General features: G+C 38.3%; 2 protein-coding genes across 4 annotated transcripts in view; one reads left to right on the top strand and one right to left on the bottom strand.

Annotated features, from left to right (window-relative positions):
• Positions 1-881: 881 nt before the first annotated feature.
• LOC126379739 (uncharacterized) lies at positions 882-2,475 on the top strand. The gene has a single exon (XM_050028554.1). It carries the CDS (start codon positions 882-884, stop codon positions 2,448-2,450), a length of 1,569 nt encoding a protein of 522 aa, XP_049884511.1. The 3' UTR covers positions 2,451-2,475.
• A 1,508-nt stretch (positions 2,476-3,983) lies between these two features.
• LOC126380548 (rho guanine nucleotide exchange factor 17) overlaps positions 3,984-16,163 on the bottom strand; it is a 92,390-nt gene continuing 80,210 nt past the window's right edge. For 2 of the 3 annotated variants that reach the window (XM_050030020.1, XM_050030022.1), the window contains exons 5-20: positions 12,268-12,450; positions 11,594-11,822; positions 11,178-11,490; positions 11,008-11,099; positions 10,401-10,623; positions 10,198-10,289; positions 9,702-9,832; positions 9,302-9,462; positions 9,117-9,209; positions 8,791-9,029; positions 8,049-8,229; positions 7,558-7,625; positions 7,253-7,389; positions 6,770-6,947; positions 6,255-6,425; positions 3,984-5,859 (exon numbers count right to left, since the gene is read on the bottom strand). In XM_050030020.1, the coding sequence (XP_049885977.1) occupies positions 5,570-5,859; positions 6,255-6,425; positions 6,770-6,947; positions 7,253-7,389; positions 7,558-7,625; positions 8,049-8,229; positions 8,791-9,029; positions 9,117-9,209; positions 9,302-9,462; positions 9,702-9,832; positions 10,198-10,289; positions 10,401-10,623; positions 11,008-11,099; positions 11,178-11,490; positions 11,594-11,822; positions 12,268-12,450 (2,781 nt within the window). In that variant the 3' untranslated portion in view covers positions 3,984-5,569. The remainder of the gene's footprint in view (positions 5,860-6,254; positions 6,426-6,769; positions 6,948-7,252; positions 7,390-7,557; positions 7,626-8,048; positions 8,230-8,790; positions 9,030-9,116; positions 9,210-9,301; positions 9,463-9,701; positions 9,833-10,197; positions 10,290-10,400; positions 10,624-11,007; positions 11,100-11,177; positions 11,491-11,593; positions 11,823-12,267; positions 12,451-16,163) is intronic. The other variant, XM_050030021.1, reaches the window with a different exon arrangement.

A 16,163-nucleotide genomic window follows, 5' to 3' on the forward strand; every position in this document is an offset into this window, starting at 1 on the left:
TTCTGTAACTTTAGGAGGTGAATTTAAAATATTTTCATTCTATTTTTGTTTGTAATTACTAAATTACTACTAATGACTAAATTATTGTTTGTAATTATTATTTTGATCCAACAGTTTTTTAACAGTACTTAGCGATGCATCATAGTTCCTTTTGGTACCTTGTAAAATTTGCATTTGCATTTGCTTGTATCTATTAAAGTTACTGCTTGCGAATTTCCTTACCTAATACTGTGAATTTTGATAATGCTAAGTCGCCCCAGCGTATATTTAAGAAGCTTAATTGACAGGCACTTATGCTACTGTCTAAAATTAAAGAGTAGGTTGTTCTCACTAAGTTCATAAATACATTAAAAGCAATCCAGAATGATTTTCTTCTGGATTACGGGTTCGAAACACAGCTCGGGCCAATAAATTCGGCTTTCAGATTCTGAACTTATGTTTAATCATAATTGGTTTATGTCAGTTAAAGGCAGTAGGATCGCCATGGGACTTAAACATAGCTGGCGAGAAGTGTGCCCTCTGCCTGCCCGTCACAATTTATCTCTTTACCATTAGGCACATGATATTGACTTATAATTTAAATGTTGAATTATAAAAAATAAAATCACATTCAGTTCTATAGAGCCCGAACCCGATATTAGAAATAGCAGTTTTCAGAATTCAACCGTCTCGGATGTTAATGGAAGTGAAAAACTATAAGTATAATTAATTATCTACCTACCTTAATTCTGCGAATCTCAGGCGTACTCTTAATCTTTGCTGTGATATTTCAAATTGACGTGAAGGTACGAATATATAGGTATTATAGTTAAAACATTGTTGTATATTTTTTGGCAACAAATTAACAGTAATTTCTCTGATTGTTACAGATCCGCAAAAAAATGCGTATAAAAGTGCATCATCTCTTTCTGCTAATTCTGGTTGGAATAATTGGTATTACGCTTGGAAAAGACAACAATAAAACAAAATTAATTACAGGCCATAAAAGACACAGCTATTCTCAGGTAAAGGCTAATTATGTTCGCAGCAAACGAGCGCTGGGTGACGATGAGGAAGACAGACCGTTCTGGCCTCATAGGGGCAGGAGATTCCCGTCGTATGGCAAATCAGATCACGAAAGAGCACCAAAAATGGATAAAGACCCACCATTTTGGGGAGCAAGGGGCAGACGAGACCGTTCTGCCTTAGAAAATTATGTAGGTCAAGAATACCCTACCACATCTACTAATGCCAAATTGTTCGCTACGAATTGTAAGCAATGCATTAAAACATTTGTTAAAAATGAACAAACAGACTTAGAGTTTTCAAAGGAAAGGCGAGATGAACTTAGTTCTCCGTTTTGGGGAAATCGTGGACGACGAAATTCTGATGATACTGCTGAAGAAAATGAACCGTTTTGGGGAAATCGTGGACGACGACAGTCCGATGAAATATCTGAAGAAAATAATCCGTTTTGGGGTAATCGTGGACGACGAAATTTAGATGACAATGCCGAAGATAATGATCCGTTTTGGGGAAACCGTGGTCGACGAAATTCTGATGAAAGTGCTGAAGAAAATGATCCATTCTGGGGATCGAGAGGCCGTAGGCAAGAAGAACCAGTATTCTGGGGAAGTCGGGGCAGACGGTATGATGCAAATGCCTATGACGTCGAAGATCCGCCTTTTTGGGGAAATCGTGGCAGAAGGGACTACAAAAACAGACGACGGGAAGCATTAAAAAAAGTTTTGAAAGAAGCTATAAATACAGTTGAAGATAACATAGAAAGTCTTACTAGGATGCGACGAGATAACAAATTTGTTCCAAATTCTTTTTGGACAAGTCGGGGTCGAGACAGCCAACTAAAATATTTGTTTAAAGGGCGAAGACATAGGTATCAAAATCCAACTTTTTTGAACGCGAGCCCCGATATACACCTAAAACCAACTGCAGTCAGTACAGTGCTCGACGATAGAATTTTTGCCGAAGAACCACATTATATTGTTATTGAGAGAAGCAGCCGTTCGTCGGGTGAAGATGACCCTTTCTTCATTTCTAGAGGCAAAAAGGAATTCATTCGCAGTCACTATTCAAAAGCAGTAAGGGACAGACGTGGTGCAATTGACGAATTAGTGAAGTCCGTACGTAACGACCCTTATTACATCGCGCGAGGAAAGAAAGATCAGCCGGATATAATTAACGGAAATTCGACTTCGCTACACAAGGAACTTGGTAAAGCTAAAGAACTAATTTGTGCTACAATTGATTTAATTTTCATTAAAAATGAAGATGGGAAAACGAAGAGAGAGGTGAATGATAATGAGCGCGAAAGGCGAACGATATTGAAGAAGCTCGCTGCTCAATTACAAATGGATCCCTATTTTGTGAGCAGGGGCAAGAAGAACGAATCCGATATCAATGAAGATAATTTAGAAGAATTCTTTTATGAAGTATCTTCTAAGTGTAATTAATTCTTCTTAGAATTGAGAAAAAAATGTAGCAAAAAACGTAAAATGTGAATCTTTAGAAGTAGTGCTAGTTTCTGTACAACTTAGTGCAGTGATAGAAAAAGTAATCGTTAATGTAATGTTTGGAATAGAAAATATTATTGCATGAATGCTTACTAAGTGTTGCAATAAATAATTGTCCCTTTCCAGTTATATTATTGTTAGGTATAGTTATATTGTTATAAATGGCTATTCATACCGAAGCTTATGGCGTGACTGTCATCAGCGGGCGCCGTTGTTTTCGCGATTATTCGGCACATCAAAACCCGATGAACTTTGCTATGGATAGCCCTTTAGGTAACTTCTGCTGGAAAAATGTGCTAATTGTAACTACTTCGTGCAATTATACGTGTCATATTCATGTGTAGTTCAATTAAATTGTGCAACAATTACCGCCCCATTCCTTTACTTTTCCCCCTGTCCTAAAATGTAGTATTTGACTAATAAAATGTTTACCACCTGTGTTGAATCTTATCATTTAGTAAAGTAGGTACAGATTAAAACATAATTTAAATAGATGACATAATAAATATAAAACAATTCCTACCTAATTTTCTATTCTTAGTAGTAAGTACATAGTTATTGCTTCACCCAAAAACATTTCACCTGAGTGTATCACAGAGTAAGATGAAGAACGATGACGAAAGTGCAACCTCTTCAATAATTATACTAACCCAAACTGGACTACCTGCTTACTAACTAATCTCTATGGATCCAAACACCTGGAAGCGGTACCGCCAACCTCTGCAGCCCGAACCTCGGTCTGTATTTCTATGCGTTCCAAAAGTTATTTCTCATAGTTCGAAGACCGCAGTACTTACAGCTTGACATGTATACCTACTGATTACTGATGGTTACATTTATCTCAAACAAACCTCGATACTTTACTAAATATCTAAATGCTTTTTCATACATCACTTGGAGCACAAAGCGTTCCCTCTGGGTGTCTCTAAACCTCCCAAGTAAAGATAAAGTATTACGTTATAGATTGACTAATTAATTGTAAAGTAAACTAAGTAAGTACACCATTCTTTCTCATGAAGAACCATTCAACGGCTTTTTTTTGACGTCTTCGCGCCAACCTTCAAGATTTTTTTACGAATAATGGTCTTGTCAACGAAAACAATAACTTTAATAAATATTTGTACTTAGGTATGTGAGTCTAGCTCTACCTAGTATAGATTTGTTCACTGCACGTTTACCATCGGGTGAGAGCCTTCAGCGCTCCCCATTTGTCCGGCCAAGTAGTTAATGCCATCTGCGGCAAATCTACAATAAGTCACGTCAAAAAAAATGCACGTTTACTGCTACATTACTGCAATTTAATATTGATCTTAAAAATAATCATAAATAAAATGTGAAACCCGAATCATTATTTTATTTTTATGTATACTAACAAACCATAAAATATAATTACAGAGTGTAAATGTCTACTTTGACAAGACTGGTGTGCGCGGGTGCGGCTTGCCCGATGGAAGTAAATGAAACACAAACATGTTAGTGCGATTTTTTTTATTACTCTGGAATATTATAAATATAGGATACATAATCCAAACATTATATTTTTAAAGTTGTTGCTCTTACAATAATATTTCGGGACAGGTAACGTTTGAGCAATCAAAAAAAAAATGTTTCGAGAATGTGTTTGATTGCGATCATTGCGATGGATCTAATAACTACTAAGATTTATAAATTCGGTAGACCGTTTAACTTTTTAATGTGTCAGGTAAGTAGAACGCTGCTTACATAACTACAATTCGGGAACATGTGATATGAAGACAGTTACTAAGTAGATATTTCTCACTTTCATGCTATGTTTATACACCTAAACAAAAGATATTTTAATCGTAATAATGTACTTTTACTTATGGAATACGACTCTTGAAATTCAGGTAAATTACATTTAATAGTTGTGTTTTTAAAACTAGTATAGGCGCATTAAAGATACATGTGCCTAGAATATGTTAAACTTCAATCCATTCTTTTATACCTAGTACAATAATAATAACTCCACAAAGACTGATTTAGAGTTGAATACTCTCCAAAAATAGGTGCTTAACATTTTAAACATGTATCCACTACTAAACAACAATTTGTTATATATCCGCATGGAAACTACAGTGTAAACTTGTAAATTTCAACTAGGAATATGCATCTGTTATACAAATCGTATCGACTATAATAGAAGGTTCAATGTTTCTGAATAATATATGCATACGCATGTCTAACGACACCATAATCAATATCTTGTATTATTATAAAATCTTAAGTTACATATAACAGGCCATTAAAATTATAGTCGAATATAATAACTCTATACACGAAAAATTTTATCAAGTCTGAATAAGTTCCAAAAAGTTGATATTATAATTATAATATAGGTTTCCTATAATATATTTTATGGCATTTAGATGATTAAGTTAGACATTTAATGTCTTAATTAATCGTTAATAATCTCAAAATTACATTGTCATTCGCTTGTAAGCGGAATAATACCCTATTCAGAGTTGTTAGTCTGGCGTGAGATGGATTTAATTTAACAATATCACCCAAAAGGAGAAAAGTAGAACTCTGACTGATCAAAAATACAAGTAAAAAACTACTTTGCTCTAAATTACAGGCACTACATCGTTTGTACTCCTAACAATTCTGAATAGCCCACATATTTTAACTAGTATTATATCTTTATTAAAATACATCAATTTAAATTTAAATGAAAGCTGGAATAATACTAACATTCACATTTAACGAAACATTTAAAAATAAATCATTAGGCTCATCGTCATATCAAAGTATTTTCTATTCGTTTCGTAAGCATTTTGCACTTGTAAATCACATTCGAATCCGCACTAAGATCCTTGCACTAGATACGGTGCATGCTGCACCGGCTCGCTAACATGCAATATGCGCAGCTAGACACTTACAGACTCTTCGCAGTTATCTTCCAATCTTACACTGAAAGACATTTACATATTGTTGCAAGTCGAACCACCTTTAGTGTCAAATCCCTTTTCTCCTGGAGCCTTCTTTACGAAAGCGCTGGGAACCGCAGCCGTTGCACCTTTACAGGCGTTGAGCTGATCTCACACTCTCCACAGCAGGAGATGGTTGGTAGAGTCCTCTCGGCCGGCATCTTCCGTCATCGTGGAACTTCTGAAGTCTTCGTAGCCGTCTCCGCCGGATATAATCAGTGTCTCCTTATTGTTCTGGGAAGTCTCGGTTTGTTTCTGAAGTTTTTCAGCGTTTGTAGAACGTCTGCTGAGAGCTTTTGTTTTCAGGGATGTTTGTGTGGGCTTGGCGGGTTGCTTCTGTGCAACCGGATTCTCGACAATTGTTAAGAATCTTACGTGACCAGTGTGCCCGTAAGTTATACCTGGAAATGATGATAAAAGTTTAGTAGAAAAATACTCGTTGGGATAATTATGATTGTGGTGCAGTTTTTCGCCAAATCTGTTTTTTTTTTTAAGTTTAAATAGGTAGTGAACTAGGCAATTCTTATAGTTTTGGCATATCCGCGTCTGGCTCGACTAAAATTAAACGAAAATGAAGTACTTAAATAAAATATCTCAGTAGCTTGAGTAAGACTGATTATGAGGGTTGGTAGAGTTATGCAGCGGCGCAGTTAAAAACTCCAGTAGTGTCTCGGTGAATTAGGAGTTCTTAACAGTATACTGGGGCAAAGTGAAGACCCCAGTGCAAAGGTTGGGGGAGTTACACATCAGTGCACAGTACTAGTGCCGAATGGCCCGGTGAGCAAGCCGTTCTTACCAGTAAGTTGGGGCAGAGTAAAAAGCCCAGTGCGAGGGTTGGGGGAGTTGTGAAGAGGCGCAGTTAAAAGCACGCCAGCACTGGTGCCGACCCACAGCGTGTCCCGGTGAGCCAGAAGTGCTGTCACGCGCAAACACGCGGCTTTGTGCTGTCGAATTATATCATCGCAACCTGCCAACACAAGAGTCAACGTGATATCATTCCTGTCGTCCCCGTCTATTTCCATCTAATATACACAAAAACCAATAAAACTGCACTACCCATGAAAGATAAAAAAAAAATTTACATCCTAAATCTATGGGGTGTCCGAAAGGGCCACTCTTTTTTTAAATATAGTCCAATGTCAGTATCAGTAGCGCCATCTACATATCTCCATCTGATGCTAACGAAATGAAGGTAACGTTGTGGTTCGAGTCTATATAGTGGGTTAAAGTTGGACTGTTTGGCACCTAGCAATGTTACTTGTTACATTTGCTAGGTGCCACTGTAGGAACCCTTAGAGGTTCATAGCTTACCGTGTAGCATCTTAGTAACTTGTGGGGTAATATTTATTTCTGCCAACTGCTCGCGAGTGGTGGCGTTGTAGCATCTCAACTGAGCTGCATTGTGCAGAGATAACCAAATGGACCCTCCAGCTACGGCCATGTGGCTAATAGGCTTCGTTTCTGAACTTATTTGGAATGTTTCGTCCACCTGTAAAGTATGAGTTAAAAATTAATCACACTCAGACAGCAAAATTTTCGGTTCGCCGGTCCCTATGTTGCAATCCCTAAAAATCGATATTGGTGCACTCTGTTGCATTGTTATTGTTAGGTTATGTGTTCAAAGCAAAACAAAATCTGTTTCTTGTGCCTTTTGATCTAGATTTTTTGAAAAATAGTATTGTGACTATTCGATCAAGCCAGCAGATTAAACACTGAATACGTTTTTTTCATAAACGGGTAGGTACAAAATCCAGTACTGATTGAATATTTTTAAGGATGACTTGCGGAATTTACCTGCAATGTATGCGGGTTGATTATCTTGATGGAGGCGTGAGTGGCGCACCACAGCTTGCCACCGGACAGCAGCATGCTTCCAACGGGACTGGTCCCCGTGCCCACTGCAATTGTCGACCTCTCCGCCCAAGAACCATCTGAAATCGCCACCATCCATCGTCAAAGGTACGTCATCTTCTATAACTATTTCGCAAATTCATATAATTCTCTATTCTTTATTGTGTAGCCTTTTGTATTTTAATTATTCTGTTCTCATTCTCATGAAGCAGTACCTAATTCTAAAGTTCAATCTGTTACATAATTACCAATATCTCGGCAATACACGACAAGGTCACCGTTTCCAAGTGCAACAAACACTTTTCCTTCCATGTATCTGAAAATAAACAAAAGTCCAAAATGTTTAAATTATACACTAGCCATATTGGCGGCCCGTGATGCTCTATGTAGCCATAGTATTTTTGTTTCCCTGAACGTCAGGAACAACATTAATAAAATATATTTGATATCTTGATCAGGATATATTTTTAAGGATTAGAGGAGGATTTGGGACATGTATGAAACGTTTTCGCCAGCTCAAAACAAAAACAAAATAAAAAGGAAATTTTCGCTGTCGTTTTCGCTATTGCAAGAAAATTTGATATATGCATTCGCTAAAGCAATTTAAATTTTAGAGGGTTTAGGGGAGGGATTAAGGAAAATTACATTACAGGTACCATTTATTACACACATTCATTCTTGCTTGAATCCTACGAAAAACGCAAATGAACATTACAATAAGTAATTTGAAAAAACTCACACAATGGAATGGACACCAGAGTTGTGTTGTAACTTGACTTTGTTTTTCTTGATCCTGATGTTGTCGAGGCAATTGTATACATGTATACAACCATCTTCGGTGCCAAGCCACATAGTTGGCTGATTGGCGGTTGTTCCACTATCTTCTGAAGATTGGCGGCTGGCTGGCGATGACAGCGTTCCTGCGGTCAGATAATTGAGTCAGAACTACATTAGTGACAAAGGAACCTAGTTTAGTCACACTAATAGTTTTCAGATTGCATAGTTTACGTTCAGTGTATACTATTATAGTGAATAGTTACAGTGCATTAACTGTTCTGATATCATGAAGCTGTATAAATATGAAACATCTAAATGCTTTTTGTGCTTTTAAAGCTATTAGGTATTTCTATGGAATACAATTGGAAGTTTCATCGACTAATATGCAAATGATATAAGCATAACATCATAACCCATGCAATAAATATATAGTAGACGTAGAAGGTTTACCTAGCATGGATCGTCCATGTGCTAAGATGAAATAAGAAGACATGTTATGAGAAATACTGATATGACAGATAAACTAAATAACTAGTACACTCATTAATATTATGTACACAAAAAAGATAGACTAGTCTAAAAAAAGGTAGTTACATCAAGAATTGTTAAATATTTAACATTTTTAGAAAAAGGACGGACACAAACATTAACTTTTACCGTACCCTTTATTATAGAGGATTAAGGTACAAAAAATATAATCTCACCAGAAGATATACCCATGGCCTGTTTGTCGACTGCAGGGTTAGAGCTGGACTTCATCACGGGATGCACCTGGATGTTTTGACCTGTGTGGGGAGTGCTCAGGCTCTTGCTGTGGTTCGGCGTCAGAGTAGCAGTCCTGCCAAGTGTCGTAGTGAGGCTACCGTGCAGGCTCCTTTCTGACTGAGCATCCTGATTCTCACTAGTGGATGATCCATCGTCATCGTCATCACTTGACGATGAACTGAAATTATGAAATCAACAAAAACCTTTTTCAAGTATATTCTCAAAAAATAAATTATGCTTATTGGTAGTGTCAATAGCTTTTTACCTGTCGAGTCGAATATTCTTGCAGCTGTCATCTGGATCAGATATGCTGATCCCAGGTTTCACTGAACTTGTGCTGCTCAATGAACTTGTACTCCTGAAAAAATGTTAAAAGTTTTACAGTATTTTACGTTACCTCGTGTCTGGGTAACACAAACATCATATAATATAAAATGTAGGATAACTTACGGTATGTCAAGGGTCTGTTGCCTGGTCAGAGCAGGTGCAGGTGGTACGCATGCTACACACAGAATTCTGGCATTGCAGACACCATTGCATGACGTCACTTGAGGCTTAGGAGTCAGCGTCAGCACACAAACCTGGCCCACGTAGCCATCACTGTTGCACACCTGGAGAATGAAGACGCCACAGTTCATGGATATGTCTTGTGAAATAAGCTGGTCGCATTAAGTGAAACTATTTAAATAAAAATGTTCGCAAGCAGCTACAATCTTCGCAATAGCAATGAGTTTAAATTCGCAGAGCACTTATAATTTAAATCATTCAGAATTTTTCAATCTTCAAGGCCATTAATTCTTGATTCACGACGATTGATGAATGTAAACTTTTGTAAGTTGATAAGACTCACCCAAACATCAGGAGATTGTCCTTTGGGTGGAAGCGTCGGGGCAGCACATGTGAATTGTAGGCCAGCTCGTGTTTTGCGTATTGGTACGGGAGACAAGAACTCCGGAGCGGGTCTCTCTTGGCCATATACACCTGCAAATAATACAGCTCTATTTTACGATATATACTAATGTACCTATATATATTACAATCGAAACCGTTTTTGGTTAGAATGCGTTTTCCTCAAGTGAATCTTGTGTTCAAAAACTAGAAATTCCTAAAAATATACTTACAATAGGCTAGTACGTCTCGTAGTAAGTCTCAGTATCAAATCGGTAACATTAGGTTAGTATGCTGATAACAGTCGGCGAGTGCCAGGAGCAAATTCTAGTTTTAACAAAAGCCTATAAGTATAGTAAAATCTAGTTTTAACTAGGGAAAACGCGTTCACTAGAAACGGGATTAGACCGTAACAAATACGTAAGTATAATATATCTTTAAATAATAAATTAACTCACTTAATTTCTGCTTTGTTTCATTTATAAGCTCCTCCCAACTGCTTCTTTTGTCGGTTTTTGAAAATATAATCGTTAGGTTTTCTGGGCCGCTTCTGAAAGTAACAAACAAGATTATAAATTATGGTTATTGAATTTACATCATAAGTACTTCAACGCAGATAGATGGCCGATTTTGTTTGCATTTTGTTTCAGTGAACACTTACGGTGTACTCAAACTGAGTTCCATATAACACAGTTGCGTGTCGCTATTTTGTCTTTCGGAGAGCTGCTTGTTTAGGCTGTGGAGCATTTCCCTTACTAATTCTTCCAGGTGTGAGTGCTGGGTATGCAATGCAGCTACGTGCTCAGAAATTTGAGTGAGTGTATTAACATCTTCCGTCAGCGTTTCAACTTCGTGCATAATTCTTCTTAGATTTTCGTCTTTTGCTGTGAAATTAATATGATCAACACATATATAAATATAAACTCTAGCCTATTTCTCATCGGATATACTTCTCTTGCTTCCATTATATTCATCTATCGTTTCATACACGTGCACTGGTTCAGAGTTGATGTATATTTTTTTTAACGACGTCCTTAATTTCGTCGTTCTAGGCCTTCCTCTGCCAGCCCTACCAGCAACCTTCGCCTTATATGCTTTAGAAACCTAATATCCAAATACAAACCCATTCTCTTGTTCAACCTTTTCATTCCCAACTTTCGTTATATTAACATTCACTCTCAAGCCAACAAATATAATAAATCAACGTGTTTACTTTAAAACGGTTATTATAATAATTTATATTAATAGATAACGTGTTGCTCTTTTACCTTTAATTATTTCGAGATCAGCAAGCGATATTCTCATCAACAGCTTGTACTTGTTACCTTCCATTAGACTTGCAATATTACTTTGGTATGTTCTGAAAACAAGTACATATGTAAGTTACGATTTAAATCCTTAAGTAAGCGTGATTAATTATATAATTAATGTTTCTTACGGAATGGGTTTCTTTATCGTTCCGGTCCTCCTTTTAACGCTTGTAATCAAAAGTGTATCGCTGAAAAGGAATAGAGCTCTATCTTTTATAGTGCCCTGAGCAGATGGCATTGTGACCGTCTCGTGTCTCAGGAACATCCTCTCTGCTGAGACCAGATTTGACAGGCCCTCGATCATTTGCTCTAGGTCTCTTAATGTCTGTTGCTGTTGCTCTAATTCAAGACTTTCACGTTCAGTGCAATTGATAAGCTCCAACAATTCGTGAACTTCTTTTTGTGCTTCTAGCAAAAGTTTGTGGTCAGGGTGTGATGGATCTGTGAAAAAAGAAGACAAATTGTTATAAAAATAGAAATAGATAAAATATTTTCTTTTACTCAAATAAGTAAGTACCTAATTAATTTTACAAAATTATTGTACCTGTGTGTTTAATCAACCTTTGAAGCAGTAGTTTGTAGCTCGGAAACTTTTGTACAGGCTTTATGAGCAAATTATCTAAAGAGAGTTTGCCTTTGTGGTCTCGAGCCATAGCGTCCAAGAACTTTGCGAAAGCTGGCCTCGAAGCTGATGCTGTCTTGATCGTTTCTTTTGCTTTCTTCAGATTGTTGATGAAGGACATATAAGTATCCATAACGGTGGGTTTGGTGAACTGTAAAAGGAGTAACCTTATGCTTGATATTTATTTTTATAACACAATTATGTTTGTAGATATGGTTATAGATTCCTGAAGGGAGTAGGTAGAGGTGTCATTTTATACACTTCTTACAGTAAGCAAAAACTTTATAACGCACATGAAATTTAGCAATTTGGTATTTTCGTATTGAAGAATGCAATAAAAGCTACTTTTCTGGATATTAATATCCAGGTATACCAAATAAAGGACTTTGATTAATGCCAGGTTAAATATTTCACATTAACGTATTCTTGTCCGTTTTTATTATTTGTTAATTACATTACGTACCGTCCAAATACCAATTATTGTAAAAAAATTAGAATTAGAATTGCTAATAATGTGTGTCCCACATTTGAGGTTAACCGGCTGGGGCCTGTTGGAAAAATGGACATGGTTTTCATGGTTCATGCATTATCCTTACCACTTCTAGGAACACATCTCCGACTTTTTGTTGCAGATCCCATTGTTCCAGTCGCCGGCGCAGCTGCTCTAGGAAAACTTGGTGCACGTTGAGGATCCCAGGTACTTGGTAGAATATCTCGTCCACCAGGAACGCGTCCAGAAGACCAGCGTTCTCTGGACTTTTCAAAGGCTGGAGATATTTCTGGAATTATCAAAGATAAAGCTGTGATCTTGAAATAAATGTGATGTGACGTTTGAAATAAGTTCACTAAGATTTTATTGAATTGTGAAACCGAGATGGGGCAACCGCTGCACTTAATCAAGCTGTCCGTTTCAATTACATCTTTATTAGAGTTACACAAGAAACCTTTTTACTTATTTGAAACTAATTACCTATAATACATTTCGGATCGTTTGAAATATAAGATAATAAATTAGCACACGGTTAGTTGGCACTATTAATCATTGTAATAATCATTCCCTTTTCGTTCCCCTTTTCCATTAATTATGTTTGTATAAAAAGTATTTAATTCGTTAATCTAAAATTTGAACATTATTATAAATGTTCTTTCATATATGTTTTAAGATTCATTGACGCCTCTACTACAGAATCCCTGGCTAGACATAGGGTGTATTAACTCTTCAAAAGAGCTCTCTGCACATCACAGTCGCAATTATTTAAAAAAAAAAATCTTCTGCTTCGCCATAAAGACTTTGGTAATGCATTCTTATGAGTTATGATAAAGGATTTTGTATTTAAATAACATAAGCTCAGGACTATTAGTATTCGCACATGGGGCAGTCAGAGGTACATCCAATGAAATGAACTAAGCGTGGATACGCTTTACCGAGATTTCTATAAGACCAAAAAAAAATTAAGCATATTATGTCAATAAGATAAAGAAGGTATATTTGACTGAGTAGTTTTCCTTGTCGATTTTCGCGCTATTACCTATTTGGCTGTTGACAACCGACAAACTTTAATTTAACATTAAGCAGTAACTGTTTTAGAAGTTTGACAGAACCGTCTTCAGAAATTAACAATAGGTGAAATAGCGCGCGAGTCTATGGCTCAGAGCAAACGGGCCACCCACACACGTCCCCTGGCATATGTCGCTTGATATCTCCACATTTGTGACAGACACAGAAGCGCACGACAGCCACCAGTGGACTGTAGATGCCACATTTTATAACCCGCTACGTATGAACTGCTAGTCGCTAGCCACCGGTGCAGTGGCCTGTATTCAGTGGCTCGTTTGCGCCGAGCCTAAGGCGTGAATGATAACTTAATAACGTTGTGGAGTTGTCTATTTACAACTTGTTTCACAATGGGAAAATATCACGGCGAACCAAACATGCTGACGCGGTCGTCAATAGTGTGATAACATTCAAGCATTGTCTGTCTGTGCGAACTTTCAGAGAAACAGGCCACCCGTCTAACGGGAAAGACGTTTGGGATTTCTAGTCCCATGTTACGAAGTAACTTCAACTCATGCAGAGCCGTGAATCAAGAAGTTTTGATTAGAAAACGGAAATAACTGGACATTACATTAAACAACCTTCAGAATTGTCGTTAACCCACAAAATCATTAAAAGGCTCGACAGTGCTTACAAATTTAAAAGCGTTCGACAAAATCCAGCACGTACATGTAGCCCCCGCTGACAGCAAGGGGTGAGTGGTGAATTAGAGGTATGGAACGCGGGGTGCGGGAAGCGGGGCGCGGGGTGAGGGCGCGCGGGGCGAGGCAGCAATAAATACTCCGACCCACATGGCGGAAAGATGGAGCGGAAAATTTGCGCGGGAAAATGCGGTGATACAGGGTTGGAAGACGAGGAAAATATGATTAAAATATTTGAAAAACATCTCTATCCAGTCACGCACAATGATGTTTACAGAAACTCAACAAAGCCGCAACCGCAACGGATAATAGACATTCATAAGTATATTTATTTACCTTTTAGGGTAAATACTATGTATGGGTGAATACTTAATACATCTTCGTATGAAAACGATAAAGGATTGCAACAGTATTGCAATGAAACAATTAATTATTATTAGGTACTTTATTATGTCGGACGGTTTCAACGACTGCAAGTGCAATAACATTAAACATTATATCCGGGGCATTCATCAAACATGTCTTTGCCTCATAAACTGTATTGTGTAAAACGAAACCGAAAACAAAGAGTACTTTATGTGGGGAATGAAGAAAAACCTTGTTTCAGTAGCCCTGATATTTCGTCGGTTCCATAAATATAATAAATTTGTCACTCTACAGTTAATTTGGAGTAGATGAACGGACAGGCTGAATTATAATTTTACGATGTAAGTACTTGTTATTATTTATGAAAGTCAGTCTCAAGACTGCAGCGAATGTTCCTGGTGTTAGGTTTTCTGTAATTTTGTGCGAATTTGTGTTGCCTTCATATGGCAACACTAGGAGAAAGGGTATAAAAAGGCGTGTTTGTCTTTCATTGGGGCTTTTTTGATTCGAGCACGCATCGAAGGCAGACGTACCATTTTGAACACGTGTACACTTGTGTTTGAGCACGCGTGCGTTTTGGAAATTTAGAGTAAGTAACCAATATACTTATTATTTATTATTTCAATGGTTGTTTTATTTATAGAGCATGTACCTGAGGCAGCTTTATGTATATCCAGGTATCCGTATGTTAGTTAATGATCATGTTACCGTGGTCTTACTACATTTCAGAAGTGGGATCGTATCCATATGTGTTAATCAGGATACACCGTTTTTGAGATATTTTACTTTGGAAATATATCTGTATAAATATATACATATAGGGTTATCTGAAGAATATTTACATGTTCCAATGTTTTCGAGTTCCAGATTATGCCTCTTGAAGACGAGATCGTTCCACGAAGACGACTGACGAGCCGAGCCGAGCCGAGCCGAGCCGAGCCGAGCCGAGCCGAGCCAAGCCGAGCCGAGCCGAGACGAGCCGAGACGAGCCGAGACGAGCCGAGACGAGCCGAGCCGAGCCGAGACGAGCCGAGACGAGCCGAGATGAGCCGAGACGAGCCGAGACGAGCCGAGCCGAGCCGAGACGAGCCGAGCCGAGCCGAGACGAGCCGAGACGAGCCGAAACGAGCCGAGACGAGCCGAGCCGAGCCGAGCCGAGCCGAGCCGAGCCGAGCCGAGCCGAGCCGAGCCGATACAAGCCGGGAGCGCAGCCGAGCCGAGCCGATACAAGCCGGGAGCGCAGCCGGAGAGAGAGCCGGGAGTGCAGCCGGAGAGACGTCGCTTCACGCGTCGGCACAACGAGCGACACAGCCAACGACGTCGCGGCGAAGGGCAGGAGGTGCGACGTTCGTCGGCAGCTAAGGGAATAGAAAGGTCAGATAGCCCTACATTTTCATCTAAAGATGTTCTTAATATTGTTGAATCATTAGTTGACTTAAGATCTTAACCTAATCCGACAGCAGTCGCCACATCACATCCTTCCAGTAGTATTATGAACCATGTTACCCGAATTTGGACCCTCATCGAAAAGTCAAAAAATTGATACTTGGTTAAAGAAAGTTAATGAGTGTGCCACTGTTTACGGATGGGATGAGAACAACCGTTATCCACTTCGCAATGCAGAAACTGCAGGAGTTGGCCAAAGTTTGGTATGAAAGCTTCAATTCTATTTTGTACAGCTGGGCAGAATGGCAGCAAAAGTGGTTAGACGCATTTCCTTTTGAACATGATTATGGCCAATCCCTGGAGGATACGCTTAGGCGAAAGAGTAGGTTTGGTGAACCGCTAGAGGTTTATTATTATGAAGAATTAGCCATCGTGAACCGGTGTGACATCGAAGGGAAACGAGCCGTGGACTGCATTATCCACGGATTAAGTGACAAGACAATTAGATCCAGCGATAAGCGTTACGATGTACGCAGCCTGATCA

This window comes from Pectinophora gossypiella, chromosome Z (assembly GCF_024362695.1).
Source record: "Pectinophora gossypiella chromosome Z, ilPecGoss1.1, whole genome shotgun sequence".
NCBI classification, from domain to species: Eukaryota; Metazoa; Arthropoda; class Insecta; order Lepidoptera; family Gelechiidae; genus Pectinophora; species Pectinophora gossypiella.

Excerpts from the sequence above, each read along its gene's own strand:
- LOC126379739 (XM_050028554.1), top strand. The coding sequence starts at position 882 with ATGCGTATAAAAGTGCATCATCTCTTTCTGCTAATTCTGGTTGGAATA.